The sequence below is a fragment of the Nannobrachium achirus genome (genome assembly GCF_963921795.1).
Source record: "Nannobrachium achirus genome assembly, chromosome: 13".
Classification (NCBI taxonomy): Eukaryota; Metazoa; Chordata; class Actinopteri; order Myctophiformes; family Myctophidae; genus Nannobrachium; species Nannobrachium achirus.
In genome coordinates this window covers 40,903,479-40,919,833 of record NC_137833.1, presented here as the reverse complement: position 1 = coordinate 40,919,833, position 16,355 = coordinate 40,903,479, and the positions used below count along the sequence as shown (strand labels likewise).

The 16,355-nt window shown below is 41.2% G+C and overlaps 1 protein-coding gene across 2 annotated transcripts in view; it reads right to left on the bottom strand.

The window, feature by feature from the left end:
* Positions 1–16,355, bottom strand: part of vps8 (VPS8 subunit of CORVET complex) — a 77,868-nt gene that overhangs the window by 20,879 nt on the left and 40,634 nt on the right. For both annotated transcript variants that reach the window (XM_080740995.1, XM_080740996.1), the window contains exons 27-36: positions 16,127–16,198; positions 15,674–15,793; positions 14,980–15,036; positions 14,731–14,813; positions 14,506–14,590; positions 13,611–13,709; positions 6,644–6,733; positions 2,812–2,858; positions 1,742–1,886; positions 1–19 (exon numbers count right to left, since the gene is read on the bottom strand). The exon at positions 1–19 is cut by the window's left edge and continues 71 nt beyond it. In XM_080740995.1, the coding sequence (XP_080597121.1) occupies positions 1–19; positions 1,742–1,886; positions 2,812–2,858; positions 6,644–6,733; positions 13,611–13,709; positions 14,506–14,590; positions 14,731–14,813; positions 14,980–15,036; positions 15,674–15,793; positions 16,127–16,198 (817 nt within the window). The remainder of the gene's footprint in view (positions 20–1,741; positions 1,887–2,811; positions 2,859–6,643; positions 6,734–13,610; positions 13,710–14,505; positions 14,591–14,730; positions 14,814–14,979; positions 15,037–15,673; positions 15,794–16,126; positions 16,199–16,355) is intronic.

Below are 16,355 nucleotides of genomic sequence, written 5' to 3'. Positions count from 1 at the left end.
GCTGATACTGCTGCGTTATCTATGGAGACGACAGGTGTCCACAAATTAGGACAGACACAGAGATATAGACAGAGAGAGATACAGACAGACAGACAAACAGAGAGAGAGATACAGACAGACAAACAGAAAGAGATACAGACAGAGAGAGAGAGAGAGAGAGAGAGGGAGGAAGTTACAGAGAGAGAGAGATAGAGACAGAGAGACTGTAGGTGATGATTCATTATAAACAGTGTACAAACAAACCTGATGCTGACTAAACTCTGTTCGATGTCATAATGCATTGTGAAATACCGAATGTCATAATATTGTTTCATAATATTGTTTCAGTGCTTCATGGGTATTTTATTCTATTACTGTAAATTACTGAATGGTCTGGCTACTACAGTAACATTTTGGCGCACTTGTGTAGTCTACATTTACAATTTACTTTGTTAGTTTTACTTTTGCGTCAGCTAATATCAAAGGCTGGCTAGTGGCTACCAAAACAATCTTTTCCAAAATAGCATCTTTTTCTTTTCTTTTTTAAGAGCCTTTATTGATAGTTCAGGTGGAGATTGACAGTAAAAAGGGAGAGAGAAATGGGGAGAGACACGCAGCAAAGGTCGTCAGGAATGGGACTCAAACCTGCGATACGCTGTCAGACATTAGAGCCTAAGTGGTGTGCACTTGGACCGCTAGGCCGGCGGGCGCCCCAATAGCATCTTATTCTAAACCTCTCATCACAACACTACTTTCTTGTAGTGTATGACATTAAGTAGTGTATGACATTAAATACCAATCATACAAATAATGCTTGGCACTGTAGGCAATCTTCTTCATAAGAAATGAAATGAAAGACTATGTGTAGTTATAGCTGAGACTGAGACACCTAAGAGTAGATTGAATAAATAAAATTAAAGAAAACTGTGGGAGCACACATGCAAACTGATCCAGCCTGCATGAAGTAGAATTTGACCCAATCAGGCCAGTGAGCTAAAATGAGTTTGACACCACTGCGTACCGCAGAGCGGCTAGGCTTTTACTTTGGAGGAATTACAGTAGAACCCCGCTCATCTGAACCTCACTAATATGAATTTACTGGTCCACTGAGTCTGCTTTGTTTCCCCCTCAATGGAGACGTTGGTCTGTTACAAGCAGTGGTGGATCTTAAGTAAAAGTAGTAATACTGCAAAGTATCAGTATTGGCATCAAAATATACTTAAAGCAACAAAAGTAAAAGTACTCTGTACTGTCCCGTTTCACAAGTTAGATGTGTAAGATTTATAAAAAATATATATTTAGAAAATAGCTCAAGTTTAAATAGGGCTGAATAGGCTAATGTATGTTATGTAATAATCAGAATCTACAAAGTAACTAGTAACTAAAGTTTTCAGTTCTGTGCCAGGGGACACCCTCCAGAAGGGTTAGGGTTAGGATTTGTGTAAAAAAATAAAAATAAAAAAAGGGGTCTGTGTCCAAACCATACCTAGCGGGTGCGTCTCATAAGACCCGGAGAAGTAAAGAAGTAATCCACCAAATCGTGGCATTTCGATTGGGCCGACTGTTTCAGAGAATCAAAAAAAAAAAAAAACATCTGCAAATTCTGCATCTGTCTGACCGCGAGTATGAGGAGGAGGAGGAGGTGTTCAGGGGATTTTACGCATTGGCTTAGCGGATTGGTCAACCCAAACCGTCTGCCATGCGGATTAAGTGCTTTGATGGACTGAGCGCACACGCACACACACGCACACACTCTCTCTACCTGTAAGGTCTCCTCCAGTCGGTACTGCTGAGAGCTTTGGAGGAAGCCCAGAAGCTGCAGGGGGGCAAAGCGACAGAGTAATCCCACATGCTGCTCATGGAGATCGGGCTCCAGGGTCAGGATGGCCCCTGGATGACTGCCTTCACTGGAGGACACACAGTCACGCAGATAATGAGGATTACTGTATGGACCAGCCATGTGGCAATTATAGGGACGGGACGATATGAACATTTCATATCACGATTATTGTGACCAAAGAAATCGCGATTTACCATATTATCACGATAATCAAAATATCCCTAACATCCATTAACCTGGGGCAGAACATTTGCCAAAAAATAGCGTTGCGACGCGCTGTGAGCTTGTAGATCGGCTATGGTATTTATAATATACGTATGTTTTACCAATAGAGATATGCAGCTCTGCAAATAAAAGGTGAATTGATCCCAGTGCATGACGGAGGATGATTTTAGGATGTATTAAATCTCCACAATACGATTATTGTGAGTGTTTTGTTTTTCTTTCTATTTTAATATCGCTTATTGTCCCATCCCTACTTACAGTATGTTGGTGCATTGTTCTTTTCTACATCCCAGTATCTATCACCTTTGCTTAAGCATTATACAGTATATGTGACAAAAATAAATGGTTGCTGTGTTTGAGCTGTCCCCTGGTCAATTAAACCGATTAATTGGTCTATTTGGTCTTGGTCTGTTTTTTTTTTTTTTTTTTCATGCACATCTTATTAAATCTAAATATAACCCAGTTGTGACAGTCTGCAACTTTCAATTGCCGGTAGCCATTGTGAAATAAACAACAGCTCAGTACTCAACCTCAGCATCCTGAAAAGGCTGGTCTCTGTATGATTGTAAGCAGCAAACACAATTTTGTTCAATACATCTTAATTAGTTCTGATGACAATTAATGACTACTTATTTCTTTAGTTGAGGACAGCCCTGGTTTAGTGTTTGAATAAGGCTCGTGTTTTCCTTCAGCTAGAAATACATTGGGAGTCAGATGAGAGATCATTTTAGGTTGGGGCACTCAAACACACACTAATGCTACTGTACCTTGGTTCCAGAAGGCAACCTAGGAATTGGAAAACCAGCCGGTCATCCTGGATGGAACCAGAAAGAAAGAGAGAGAGACAGACAGAGAGAGAGAGAGAGACAGCGAGAGAGAGAGAGAGAGAGAGAGAGACAGACACATGAGATTAAATGTAACAAGCACTATCATTTGTCTGATGGCATTAACCCCGACAACCCTCATAGTAGTGGTGAGAGAAATACAGCCGTTATTGTTACGTAAAGCAGTTCTCTGTAACTTTCATGAACGGGAACACATTATTGTGTATCATTATTTTATGCTTTAACTATTGAAAAATAGCAGATCTGCAAGCTCACAGCGCGGCACAGCTATTTTTGAAAAATTGTGAAAATTAGAATTTTGACCCGATTCTATAAGTGTCTTTTGAATCCTTCAAAGGTTTTTTGAAAAACCCATGTTTCTACGTCAGCAATCTGGCCAGCCATCGTCAAAGAAAAGGTCCTTCTGGAGCTCAGTTAGTCTGTTCTTGAGAGACTACTATGACAGTGGTTCTCAAACCTTTCATGTGAAGGACCCCCAAAATGATATTTATTTTTATTTGGCCACGGACACCCATCTCAAAATATTTAGTTCCAGGGACCCCCCAGAAGCAAAATTTGAGTTACAAACGTTCGCTTTAAAAATACACATATTCAAAGATTTGCACACATTTTCACGACTTTTTCAATAGAAGATCTACAAGCTCGCAGAGTGGCACTCGGTGCCGCGCTGTGAGCTTGTATATCTGCTATTTTTCACTGGTTAAAGCATTCAATAATTCTAGGCCTAAATGGTTTTTAAATGTAACAAGCACTATCATTTGTCTGATGGCATTAATATAGACAAACAAGTCAGAGGACATCATCTTCAGCAGCTGAGCATTTCCACCCAGGCACCAGCGAAGCTCAAATGTTGACACGGTCCAGCAATCAGCACTTTTACGGTGCAGAGAACAGATCTACCAAATGGAGCATCTCCTGTCAGAGGATAATGAATCCACGGCCTGTTGAACACTTCCAACTTGTAAAAGAAAGTTCCATGGAAAGATGTCTATAGTGCCTATCAGAGCCCTTCCTGCAGGGTAGTCAAGTAATTTACCAGAAACCATTTGAGAAACTATAGCAAAGGCTACTGTTACTCAATGTTGACAGTTGAATTGAAACTTTTTATGTCGCTGATTTGAAGAGCAGTTGGCAGGGGTTGCTCTTTTAATTTAAATTACATCATTAAATAGAACAACATTTTCCCATTATTACGCATAAAATGAACACTAATATTACATTTACACTTGCTGTGTAAATTAAAGTGTATTCTCTACTTTAATGCTAGCATTCATCTCAGCAGATGACCATTTTTAAAGGGTCCCCACCATGCTTTTAAAAGTATATATTTTATATAAATATTGGTCCATAATACGGTTTTATACAGGTTTTAGCCTAAACAACCACTCAGATATTGAAATGTCATGTTCTGTCTGTCTCTAATTCCAAGCCATTTCAGATACAATACCAAAATGCCCTTTGTTGGCAACGGGGCGCTGTCTTTGGGCTAAAATTGGAACGATACAGAGAATATTAGAGAATCACGATGAGAACCATGAAAGTCAAGGCTTAGAGTTAATGAATAGGGTTTTCTTGGGGTGGAAGAGACACTGGGGAGACCAAAAAACAAGAAAGAAATGAAAAATGTGAAATTAATGGTGGGGCCCCTTTAAAGTAAATGTAACACATGTTGCTATGGTGAACTTCAAGCTAAATACCCGTCACAGTGCAGAGTAAAGCTCTGGCAATCAGCACTTTGGTCAGCTTTGGCTGTTGTAAATGTGCTATATAGATTTGAACTTAGTAGTTTGATGATGATAATAAATTCAAATCATAGTGATCCAATTAGATTTCTGAGGGTCATAAGATCAATTCACGCGCACGCACGCGCGCGCGCGCGCGCGCGCGCACGCACGCACGCACGCACACACACACACACACACACACACACACACACACACACACACACACACACACACACACACACACACACACACACACACACACACACACACACACACACACACACACACACACACACACACACACACACACACACACACACACACACACACACACACACAGTCCAATTAGCACCAATAACTCGTTACATACTGTAGAGAGACAGATTGATTAAACAGAATGGGACAAAGCACATTGTGAAACATCTTTAAAATATAGACCATCATCTGTTTTGTATCCCGGTGTTTCTGGAATCTAATATTAAATAATAGATTATGCTATCTACTCTGTACTGTATTAGCTTTCCCACAAATTCGATTCTGTGTATCTGTGAGCATTTTCTTTTTCCTTTTTGTTTTATTTATTAACTTTTTGCTTTTGCTCAGACCAGACCAGAGTGTAGAGAGACAGGAAATTGAGTGAGGGATGCAAGCATCTTAGTTTATTTATGAGATGGGTTGCAGGACCATTGGCCATGCGGGTGACAGTCCAGATGGAAATGCAAAAAATATATATATATTAAACCTATTTAGGCCTGAACACAATATGACGCAATATTTTATGCTTTAAATATTAAAAAATAGCAGATATACAAGCTCACAGCGCGGCACCGAGTGCCGCGCTGCGAGCTTGTAGATCTGCTATTTTTGAAAAATCGTGAAAATTAGAATTTTGACCAGATTCTATAAGTGTCTTTTGAATCCTTCTAAGATTTTTGGAAAAACTATGTCAGCAATCTGGCCAGCCATCGTCAAAGAAAAGGTCCTTTTCACTTAACTGGAGCTCAGTTAGGCTGTTCTTGAGAGACTACTATGTCAGTGGTTCTCAAACCTTTTCATGTGAAGGACCCCCAAAATGATATGTATTTGGCCACAGACCCCCATTTCAAAATATCTAGTTCCGGGGACCACCCAGAAGCAAAATTTGAGTTAATAAACGTTCGCTTTGAAAATACATATATTCAAAGATTTGCACACATTTTCACGACTTTTTCAAAAATAGCAGATCTACAAGCTCGCAGCGCGGCACTCGGTGCCGCGCTGTGAGCTTGTATATCTGCTATTTTTCACTGGTTAAAGCATTCAATAATTCTAGGCCTAAATGGGTTTTAATATAGACAAACATGTCAGAGGACATCATCTTCATCTTTAAAAAAATATTAACCTATGGCTCATGAGCTTTCCTTTTCTTCTCCCTGAAATGTTGCAAGCCAACCAGTGCTGACAAGAATTCAGGTCAAGTTATTTTTCTGAGTCCCTGACACACTGCAAGCGTCTGACACATCATGTTTTTTTTAACACCTGCAGCAACACTGGAGGTGTCAATTGGACGTGTCAAAGCATGTTCTATTTTGGTTCCATTTGGGAGCGTTGACGCGTGGCACCGACCATCTCAAAGGAGTTGGCGAAATGACCTCTTATTTTTGGATCAGTGTGCGACAATGTTAAAGTGAATGAGTGGAAACATAATACTGTATACCAAAACTTGAATTCTGTGATTCTTTCTCTCTCTGCTGGGGTTCTTCAATAGCCTATACACTACCACATGAAGAATAAAGGTCAACTAGAAAGATGGAATCTTACCATTTGTCCCTTTCATGCCCATATATGGATATCTCTCAGTCCTTGTCCCTATTTAAGCAGTGCTAACCAAAAAGCGCGGAAAAATAAAGTTTATCCATAAAGATGGATGGATGGAAAGAAATAATAAAGTCGGACAAGTACTATAGTCTGGTTCAACCAGACTAAATGCTGCACCTGTTAATTAAGTCATTTTACAGAACAGTAACAAGTAGACTTCTTCATAAGCTCACCTCAAGCTGGGAGATGATTGGTCGCACTTCCTCAGGGAAATGACATGCCACCATGTCAGCCGACTTGCTTGGGTCAAGGGTCACCAACTCCTGAAATGGTTGCAAAAATAACTAGAACTACACCCTGTTGAGGCGCCAACTTGCCTCTTGCGCACAAGGCGGCCATGTATGGCCTACCTGTGCGCAAGCAGAGCACACTATGAGGTGCGCTAACCTGTTTAAATATATATATATATATATATATATATATTATGATATATGCCAATGCTAATGCCATCACCACTGGTATCACCAGGAATACTGGTCCCTCATTGCCTGTTAACGCTTTCAATGCCACCTTTTCACCACTAGAGGGCGCCCAGTGGCCATAGAAAACACCCATCCACAAGCGCTGTAACAGCACAAGCCGTGCGCAGCCATGACAAGCCTGAACACTTTCCTTTGTGTCATCAACAGGGACAGGATGAAGTTAGCTTGAAGTTAGCAATTGGCTACCAAGCATTTTAGAAGCCCTATTTTCGGCGATTTAGCCATGATTAAACCTTGCACACCTCATGGATATGCATGGAACAGAGAAAATGAGCTCTAAAGATCCTGGATTGCATTGGAGTGGATGGTAAATATCGGCGGCGCGACGCTCTCGCGGGCCGTGTAAACAGATGACGGCCGGCGGCCCGGCTCGAATTTTTTTTTTTTTTTAAAAAGCCAAACTAGTTCGGGATAGGCACCCAGGACGGTCCAAATTATCCCGAACTAGTTCGGGATAGGCACTAAAGCAGTTAATGATGATGTTGCCAGAGATGCTGGACCCTGATTGGGCTAGGGTCTTAAACAAGAGAGGACACCGACATACATACATACCCAGCCGATCCCAGTACTTGCTTGCTTGCGCAAGTAATAGTGTGTGTGTGTGTGTCTGTACGTATAACATACAAACACACTCATCCAGTTTGACAATTTTGCAGTTCATCGTTTCTAGTTCACTTACCCATTACTTAAGAAAACATTTTGGGTTAGAATGTGTGATTGAGCAAGCAGCTTAACTCATTGACTGCTATATGAAGAGTTTCTCGAGTTATAGCCGACTTATTAAACTGCCAAGCCCAAGTTGCTTATTTTTTACTCTGGATGGCGCTGTTTGCTAGCTTATGAGTCACCATTTATTTCTGGGGTAACTGGAAGAACACCCGACACAGGTCACCAGACCAAAATCTGCATTTCTGTTTTTTTAGGATAAAAAATCACACCCAATGTGAAGTGAGCGGTGATCGTGCTTGCATAACGTCTTCAATTGGTAATTGGTGATGTAATACAGGCTACACACGCACATATTGCTATGGCAAAACGCTGAGGAAAACACATTGCTATGGCAAAACGCTGAAGAAAAAGACTAGGATATAAGTCTAGGATGTAATTGGTGATGTAATATGGCTACGCACACACACATATTGCTATGGCAAAACGCTGAGGAAAACACATTGCTATGGCAAAATGTTGAGGAAAAGTGGTTACAGATAGTGGCTACAGATAATTGGTGATGTAATATGATGTAATATGGCTACGCACACACACATATTGCTATGGCAAAACGCTGAGGAAAGGTGGCTACAGACACACACACAGCCACTCTTAGGAGCAGTTTACCACCGCTCAAAAAGGAAAACGCCCTATGGGAGTGAATGGGGCATGAGGTGGAAAGTGACACTGGATGTTCGGTAGCTTATGGATCAGTATTTTTTTTCCAAGTTAGAGACTTTATTTTTTACAACATAATAAAAGGATATCTACTCAACATATACAATTTCTTTCATTCACAAAAATGACTAAATGCTGAGTACGCAACACTTACAGGGGCAAGATGTTCAAGGTTCAAGGTTGTACTTTATTGTTACATCTTTTGTACAGGTACATAAGAGTAAAACTTATTTTGTTTGGCTTTCTTCAGACAATGCAGTCGTATATATAATAACAAACAAAAAACATCTAAAAAGATAGTAATAACAATGACGCAGAACAGGAGTCTTCAACAGGGGGTCCCCGAGCCCTAGGGGGTCCGCGGGAATACTGCAGGGGTCCCCGAAATTGTTGGAAAAAATATATATATATGTATAGTTTTTGTAATTGTTATTTTAAATATAAAAACATGTGATTCTGTCTCTTTTAAATAGCTTGTAGCCTATACATGAATGTTGTACAATTGACAGATTGTGATAGATTGATAGTATTGACATTGGTGCTCAGTTAATAAGGTATGTTTATAAATGGCAGTGGTACGGCCACTTGTGCATGCATGTTTAAAATAAAAGCATGAATATATTAATCTATTTATTTTAAAAGCATAGTATTGAATGCACAATAACATGGTATTATGTTTATACATATGAAACACAATTTTATACATAAATATACAATATACGTATGTTGTAGCCCCATCCCCACCCTACGAGGTAGGGGGTCCCTTGCCCATCTCCCCATCAGTTTGGGGGTCCCTGGCCTGAAAACGTTGAAGACCCCTGACGTAGAACTATTTTGGGAAAAGAGAGTGCAAAAGGTAAAAGAGCAAAGAGAGAATATAAGAGCATCCTCAAATAGGGCTGTCACAATTATTACATAATCGTCTAATCGTGATTATTTGACATTATCGCAATTATTTTGTCATAATCGTCATAGCAGATCTACAAGCTCAGATCTACAAGCTCACAACGCGTCGCATCGCGACGCGTTGTGAGCTTGTAGATCGGCTATTTCCACTATCAGTATCAAAGTTATTTTTTAAGTAGTAAGTTGTCAAATATGCCAGTAATTTCTTTGTATATTTAGGTTATGTGTCACATTTACCATGTACAACTTCAAAGCCAAAAAGCCAAATAGAAATGTAATTATCAACGAACAAAAACACAATTAAATCGTTAATCGCCAATTATTTGAGTGACAATTAATCGTAAAATGTCATATCGTGACAGCCCTATCCTCAAATGTGCATAAAGTTTGGTATACACCAACAGCACTTTTTACCACAGTAGTTGCTACTGTACTTAACTTTTTGTAAACAACTTCACAGTATGTTCTGTGCAACAGGTTAGTATATTCAACTTCACAGTATCTATTTATGTACTGTACAGTAGGTGCAGCTCAAGCATAATAGTGCAAGGAAGGGACGAATGGTGGGGAGGGGACGTAGGAATTCCCTTTGCCCTGGATCGTACTCGTTCTTGACAATTCGTTCATGTACCTGATTGTTCATGGAAAGAAGCTTTTTTTTGCTGTCTGTTGCTAGTAGCTTTGAGACTGCGTAGTCGTTTTCCATGGGGCAACATCTTAAACAGACTGTGGTTGGGATGGTGTGGTGAGGTGGGTGCAGCTGCCGTACCAGGCAGTGAAGCAGCCAGTCAGGATGCTCTCTGTGTGCCTCTGTAGAAAGCTCTTAGGACTCTGGGACACATCCCAGCTTTCTTCAGTCTTCTGAGAAAGTAGAGGTGTTGTTATGCTTTTTTTGACTACCCGCTCTGTCTGCACTGCCCAGGTGAGATCCTCCGTGATGTGCACTGCACTCCCATGAATTTCAACTCTTTGACCCTCTCCAGTGCAGCTCCCCCGATCTGGATGGGTGAGTGGTCTCTAGGAGGCCTACTATAGTCGAAGATTAGTTCCTTTGTCGTGTCCGTGTTGAGATTGTTTTCCTGGCACTATATTTCCAGGTTCTCCACTTCTCTCCTGTAGGCCGTCTCGTCATCGTTCGTGATCAGGCCTATGACTGTGCTGTCCGCAAACTTGATAACTTGGTTGGAGATAAACAGAGCCACGCAGTCGTGGGTGTACAGGGAGTAGAGGAGGGGGCTCAAAACACATCTCTGAGGGGCTCCTGTGTTGGGAGTCAGAGGGGCAGAAGCCATTGTTCCCATCCGCAACACCTGGCCAACACCATCCTCGGGAAGTCGAGGATCCAGCGGGAAAGGCTTGAACTTAGACCCAGACTCTTTAACTTGGTGTCTAGTTTGAGGGGAATTATGGCGTTGAACGCTGAGCTGTAGTCAATGAATGGCATTCTCACATATGACATACGATGTCTCTCTCAAGGTGTGAGAGGATGGAGTGGAGGGATGTGGCAATGGCGTCATCAGTAGGATAGACTAGAGTGTTATCTTGTCTGGGAATGTTCAGGCAGCACTCTGTTTGCTCTGTTGGGTCAGGAAAGGTATTTGGCCATGGTCCACCTTGGATCTCCAACTGGCCAGGGTCTGCACTAGGAGGTCTTCCAATCAAGATGATGAAATATTGGTTCTTTTACGTTTCATATCACCGTTCTGCATTTTCTCTGCGATCTTTCTCCCGTGCCCAGCGGGGGAATGGTCTTTGGTGTTCAGTCCTATTTCTTTCTTCGTCCTCCCTTTCCCACGGTCGTGACAGGGGTATTCGTCAAGATTGAAATAGTCATACTGATCATAATACTCTTCTTCAAAAGAAGCCAGTCTCTCAATGTCTGTTGCCATAACTATAGCAGTTTACAACACGAATCTTCGCGAGCAAGTTTAAGAGGACAGTCATATGACACGTTGATGACGTAATCGTGACAAAACCACCTTTTGTTTGGTTTCTGAGCGGTGCAAACCGCTCCTATAAGTGGCTGTGCGTGCGTCCGTAGCCTTTTTCCTCAGCGTTTTGCTATAGTAAAATGTGTGTGCGTAGCATCATGTTTATCTAGTGATGTCGTATGTCTGTAGCCTTTTTCCACAGCGTTTTGCCATGGTAAATTGTGTGTACGTAGCATCATGTTTGTCTAGTGATGTCATATGTCGTGTGTCTGTAGCCTTTTTCCTCAGCGTTTTGCCATAGAAAAACGTGTGTGTGTAGCACGTAAAACGCTCCATAGAGTGGCTGTGCGTGTGTCTGTAGCCTTTTTCCTCAGCGTTTTGTCATAGCAAAATGTGTGTGTGTAGCATCATGTTTGTCTAGTGATGTCATATGTTGTATGTCTGTAGCCTTTTTCCTCAGCGTTTTGTCATAGCAAAATGTGTGTACGTAGCATCATGTTTGTCTAGTGATGTCATATGTCGTGTGTCTGTAGCCTTTCAGCGTTTTGTCATAGCAAAATGTGTGTACGTAGCATCATGTTTGTCTAGTGATGTCATATGTCGTATGTCTGTAGCCTTTTTCCTCAGCGTTTTGCCATAGCAAAACGTGTGTGTGTAGCATAGCCTGTACATCCTAGTAGTGCTGCACGGTTAATCGTTTTCAAACCGCAAAATCTCGCGATTAGCGAATCGCAAAGGCCGCGGGTTTTAAGTAGACTTCCCAAGCATTATGACGTTTTAATTTTAGAAATCCCTTCATAATTGACTAAGCAATGATCAAATCAACTGTGGTGTCTTTCTGTGCTTCCTAAATAGCTGCGCATCGCCGCGCCGCGGTTACGTTGTTGCACTCTCCAGAGGAGCCAAGGCGATCACACTGTCTGTCTATTACAGCACGTAAAAGTTTATTTCCGTTCAAAAGGAGTACTCCAAAGCTATAGGTAGTGAATGTTCTTGTAATCATTATAAACATAACATCCTTAAATCCTTGTGCATAGAGTAAATGCTCCCGTTTGTCATAAGCTGAAAGTGAAAGTGAATTTGCGTCCCCAGAACCAGGGTTGTCAACATTGGACAGTCAGAATTCAGGAGATTCTTTTGGGGTAGTTTGAGGGGGCGTGTAACTCCACAAACGGGGGTCTGGAGGTCCTCCCCCCGAAACGTTTTAACAGAGTAGATGTATTCAGGAGCATGGCAGGAGATGGGGTAAAAATTCAGGAGACTCCTGACGAATTTAGGAGTGTTGGCAAGCCTGCCCCAGCACACATGTGAAACTTCTTTTTTTTTTTTTTTTGCCTTGATGAAAACAAGGCAGCAACATACAGTATGGTACTTTCTTCCTTGACAATGAGAGGCATTAGTACTGAGATTTTCCTGAACATAAAAACGTTTTATATTGCTAAAGCAAAATAAAGGTGAATCTTTTGGAAATAACTGAACTGAATCAAACCATTTGCATGATTGCCAATTAGCCTAGTTACTAATAATCAATTTCTTTTTAAATGTATTACACAATAAAAATTCAACGGAAGCTTTACTTAAGGTAGTGAAGTGATTTTCTCTGGTTAAAATAATTTATTATATCAACCTTTTAACAAGAAACGTTTGATTGCGAATCAAATCACAATCGCAATATTAGTCAGAAAAAACGCAATTAGATATTTTCCCAAAATCGTGCAGCCCTACATCCTAGACTCAAATCCTAGTCTGAAGATGTTATGCAAGCACGACCACCGCTCACTTCACATTGGGTGTGATTTTTAAATTTTTTAAAGTCTTATAATGGGAGCCTATGGGAGAGTGGTATAAAGCGAGTTGGACCCGGTTCGCGCTCTCTTTCGAGTGGATCGTTGCCATCCCACGAGGAAATCGGAGCATTGTGGAATATGTTATGCAGAAAATCTCTGAAAATATTATATATTAGCAGTCAATGAGTTAAAAGCATTCGAATTTGCACAGTAGTCTTATTATGGTATTGTTTTTTAATGAATCTCCATTCTCCTCTCTTCTTCCATTGGCTGTGACACTTGCTGTGGGCACTGATCATCCTTTTGACCTCCCTTTGAAGTCGCAGCGCTTTTCTTTCCATTTCTTATTCAAAGCGTGGATCTGAACCAAAGCGGTTCGGAGCAAGTTACAATGTTCATGCAGTAAATATATGTATAGCGCACATGCAGTATGTATAATATTCCATTTTAAATGAGCTCACAGTTACAAGCCTTTTATAAAGGACCACTTTCAAAGTTAGTTTAGTTTATTTATCTATCTATAAATTCATAACACAAATTTCTGTATGCCTCTCTCTCTCTCTCTGTGTGTGTGTGTGTGTGTGTGCGTGCGTGCGTGCGTGCGTGCGTGTGCGTGTGTGCGTGTGTGTGTGTGTTGTGTGCACCAACCTGTATGTGTTGCAATGTTTTATCCCACACTGTTTTCTTCTCCTCTGTGCTGTATCCAGGCATGGACAGCAGGTTGTGAATATAGCTGAAGATCTCATCCTGATACACAAGCACACAATAAATTAAAAACACTAATTAGCACTGTTTTCTGTTTTAGTCCTTTTGTCTATTCCCAGATCCCCAGTGTGTTGTAGTCCCTTGTCTCTGCTATAGACTCCTACAGTGTATTCTAGCTCCTGTTCACTGCTATCTCCGACAGCAGTGTTTCTCAAACTTGAGTACCCCCTTTCCCTGATTTCTGAATCCAAGTACCCCCTTTACCCAACAACATTTTGCTCATAAAACTGCAATTAAAACTATAAATAGTGGGAGGCCTACCTATGCTACCCAATACCACTACCAATAGTGGTATCATAGCATGATGGTATGATAACCCCCCATTTCACAAATAAGTGAAAGAGTTTCAAATGGTGCCTCCTGAGCACTGAGCAGATTTATTTTCAACACTGGCCAAAACAGTTCAGAACAGTTTTCATGTCAATAACTTTAAAACATTCAAACAACTTTCAAGCACATCCCAGGTGCCTGGTCAGGCTCATACCAAGTTTCACCATGTTTCTGCAGTACCTCCGCGTACCCCTAGGGTATACGTACCCCCATTTGAGAAACACTGGCCTACAGTGTATTCTAGCTCCATATCACTGCTATCACCTACAGTCGGTCCCAGGGAGAGCAGACACAACCATGTGTCTCCTCCGATATGCGTGACATCTGGGGTTGTCACGATTACAACATTTAAGTTGATGATTCATTGTCACTCAAATAATTGTGATTTCATTGAGTTTTTTGGCATTTGAACATTGGAGTGTGTGTGTGTGCGTGTTGGGGAGGTCACCTTTCTGAGAGGGTCTCTGAGGTAACAGTCAATGATCTTGTCATACAGATGTTTCTTCTCGTAGAGGAACTCACAGATCTGGTAGCTAGAGGGAGAGTAAAGCTCACTTTAATACAGTACTCCTCTGTATGATGGTGATGCTTGAAGAAAAGAACTGATCCACAAGTGTCACAGTCCCAGTAAAAGAGCAAGAGAGGACTTGTGTAAGTAACATGATCTACTCACAACTCTGCCTTCTCTGCTAGAACCAATAGCCTTCCTTCATCAAACTGGACGGCGCCCCCAACTTGAAGAAGCTCCAGCAGGACCTAGCCAATCACATCAAAGATCACATTACCTGTCTTAGCCTATCATCATCTTCAGACATCATCTGGGGGGTGTGTGTGTGTGTGTGTGTGTGTGTGTGTGTGTGTGTGTGTGTGTGTGTGTGTGTGTGTGTGTGTGTGTGTGTGTGTGTGTCTTTTTTTTACCAACCTGCTGTCTCTCAGTGTGTCTTGAGTCATCATCGGGACTACAAAGGAACTCCAGAACCTAAACGACCAATTAGAAGGAAGTGCATGTGGGATACTAATATGTCATCATATACAAATGCCTTGAAATAGATATTGCATAAAAAGGCTGTATGTGCCACAAGGCACGAAGTTGATAGGTAAGGTAATTTGTAAATACCAATCTATATAAATACTAAAAGAATGGTATAAACAACATTTCACTAGCAAAACAATTAATCATTGTATTGTACTACTCGGTCTGGAATACATGGTCATTCTCCATGTTATGATGACCTCCTCCTTCTTGATACAAGATGCCTTCCTTCTCCCCCTCCATTCCAAAATGAATGCCATTCTTCCGTCACATTCTTCCATATAATGGCTTTTTATTCTTTCCATTCCATTGCATATGCTGTTACTTATATGCAGTATATTGGCTATGCGGCACAAAACACTGAACAGCTAACTGCTCCTGATGAGCAGGTTAGTGCCTTGCATGGTTTCCTCCGCCATCGGTGGACGCCCGGGACAGAGAGATACTGTATATTAGACCTCTGGGCAAAATGCCAATCATGGCCCTTGTGGTCTGTTCAATCAGAACTACCTGTTTTACAAAAGGGTTTTGTACCATACCGTACAATGCAGTCCAGTTCATGTTAAGCTAATGACACTGTTACCTGGTCAAAGAGTTTCCTGTTGACAAATAGTGTGTTGTCTGGCTTAGCCAGCTGACGGGCCAGGAAGGTAAAAAGCCCGCCCACCTGGGAGGGGGTGAAGTCAGAGTTGTCCACCATCACCTGGGTAAGAATACATACAGGCACATATTAGTTATCCTGAACCTTGGAGAGAGAGGGTAAAACAGAGACAACAAATATACAATACACACTTTTACACAAGACACAAGGAACATATAACGCGGTGGTTCCCAAACATTTTAGCTCAAGACCCAAAAGACAAATTAGACAGTTGCCCGGAAACCCAAACTAGAGAAAATAGCATATCTACAAGCTCACAACGTGTCGCTTTGCAAGTTTGTAGATCTGCTATTTTCACTAATTCTTTAACGTTTATTTATGTAAATGATTTTATTTTACAAAAAATAATATATGGGGATCTGAATTGGGTCTCACCTGTAGTAAGATGTCTACTATTCTCTGCTGATATTCCAGAGCCTGCTTGTCGTTCTTAAAGTCTTCAAATGTCTACAGTGGATGAAAGGAGAGGCAGAGTGAATTGGAGAACAAGTCAAATCAATTGCAAGAGCGTTTGACAAACTGAATGAAACTGAAACATTACGAAAATCTTTTTCTGTGTGACTTGAACATTTTGTCTGGAAGCAACATCTGTTAGTCAGCTTGC